This window comes from Sinocyclocheilus grahami, unplaced genomic scaffold (assembly GCF_001515645.1).
Source record: "Sinocyclocheilus grahami isolate Dianchi unplaced genomic scaffold, SAMN03320097.WGS_v1.1 scaffold672.1, whole genome shotgun sequence".
Classification (NCBI taxonomy): Eukaryota; Metazoa; Chordata; class Actinopteri; order Cypriniformes; family Cyprinidae; genus Sinocyclocheilus; species Sinocyclocheilus grahami.
This window is the reverse complement of record NW_015505851.1, coordinates 408,003-409,378: the sequence shown is the minus strand read 5'-3', so window position 1 is coordinate 409,378 and position 1,376 is coordinate 408,003. Positions and strand designations below refer to the sequence as shown.

Genomic DNA, 1,376 nt, shown 5'->3' with positions numbered 1-1,376 from the left:
ACTTAAGACAATAGAAGTTGTGATCCAGAACACACAAGGGACAGAAGATGTGGTGAAGAAATATGAGAATCGCCTGCGTGAGGTTCACACGGTCCCTACAAACGTCCAGGAGGTGGAGAACTACGGCTCTGAGCTCAAGGTAATATTCACTGTTCACTTACTTGTTGATGCTTTGTTTTGTGTAACACTAGGTGAATCTTGTAGCATTTTGTAACATGTACAAGGATGTAGGTCAGTTGTTCTCATCCTTATTGACTCTAAGGCCCTCTTTTGTTTCCATCAGTGTTCCTCACATTTCTAGGTAAATTCAGATTTAGGATTTCAGAAGTTTTAAGCGCTGAATGTTCTTTAAGGATCCTGATATTTTTAACCAATTCATTTATATTATGTTTCCAGTTGTTTGTGGATGACTGGACAAGGATTTAGGGTAGGGATTTTTTTTAAATGTGTGTATTCACAATTTATATTAAATAAAATATTTTAGAGCTTGGCATAAATACAAAAATGTATATTCTTTATAAAAATGTCCATGGAATTTAAGGATTTTATTAATTTAGAGGAATTTTCCAGCTTTAGAAATCATTTAACACTTTTAAAATAAAAAAAAAATTAAAAATTGCAGCGCTGGTGGAAACAACATGAGACCGTGCTACCGCGACTGTCAAGAGCGGCTCAACGGTGTTTAGTGTTTAGTTTAACAGCTGACAAATTCTGCGTTCAAATGCACGCAACAGTCTAAAGCTTGCCGCAAAGCAGCGGCAAAAGTAATTACCATGAATTATTTATTAATAAACTAGTGTTTTCTGAGTCAGTATGGCAAGGGTGAAGTTGCCTGTCCTGACTCGCCATCTCCTCACTGGACGCGCCTTTAGAGAGAAATGCATCTTTACGAAAGAGTTTTTGTTTACAATTTGTTTTATTTCGTTAAGCAGTAATTGAAAGCTTTCTATAGATATCTTTATCATGTCTGTGAGGCATGTATTTGCTGAGTTTTGGTTAATTTTTGTGATGCGCTCCTGTTCAAGACCGAGACGGCAGAAAGCACATCATGTTTGTTTTCTTTATTTTATAAAAGCACAACGTTTTGTTGATATTGTGAGTGCACACAATTAAAAGTAGACCCTTTACAGTTCCGAATGATGTATTACTCTACTCTACCTTTATGAGGAAACCTTTTAAGTTGTTTCCACTGAAAAAATGCAAGTGATCGCGCTGGCGCCTCCATGTCCTGCAAAGCGCGCTTTAGCTTCCACTGTCCGCAAAACCGATTTGATATGCGCCTAATAGCTCATTTATCTAGGTTTAACGTTTAAACTAACATTGTTATATGCTATTTAACTGTTTTATATTTATAGATTTTATTTTAGGCAAGTCGT

At 36.3% G+C, this 1,376-nt stretch overlaps 1 protein-coding gene across 1 annotated transcript in view; it reads left to right on the top strand.

The window, feature by feature from the left end:
- Nucleotides 1-1,376, top strand: part of LOC107559021 (plectin-like) — a 79,310-nt gene that overhangs the window by 60,891 nt on the left and 17,043 nt on the right. The window contains exon 29 of the mRNA XM_016242740.1: nt 1-139. Coding sequence (XP_016098226.1) covers nt 1-139 — 139 coding nt within the window. The remainder of the gene's footprint in view (nt 140-1,376) is intronic.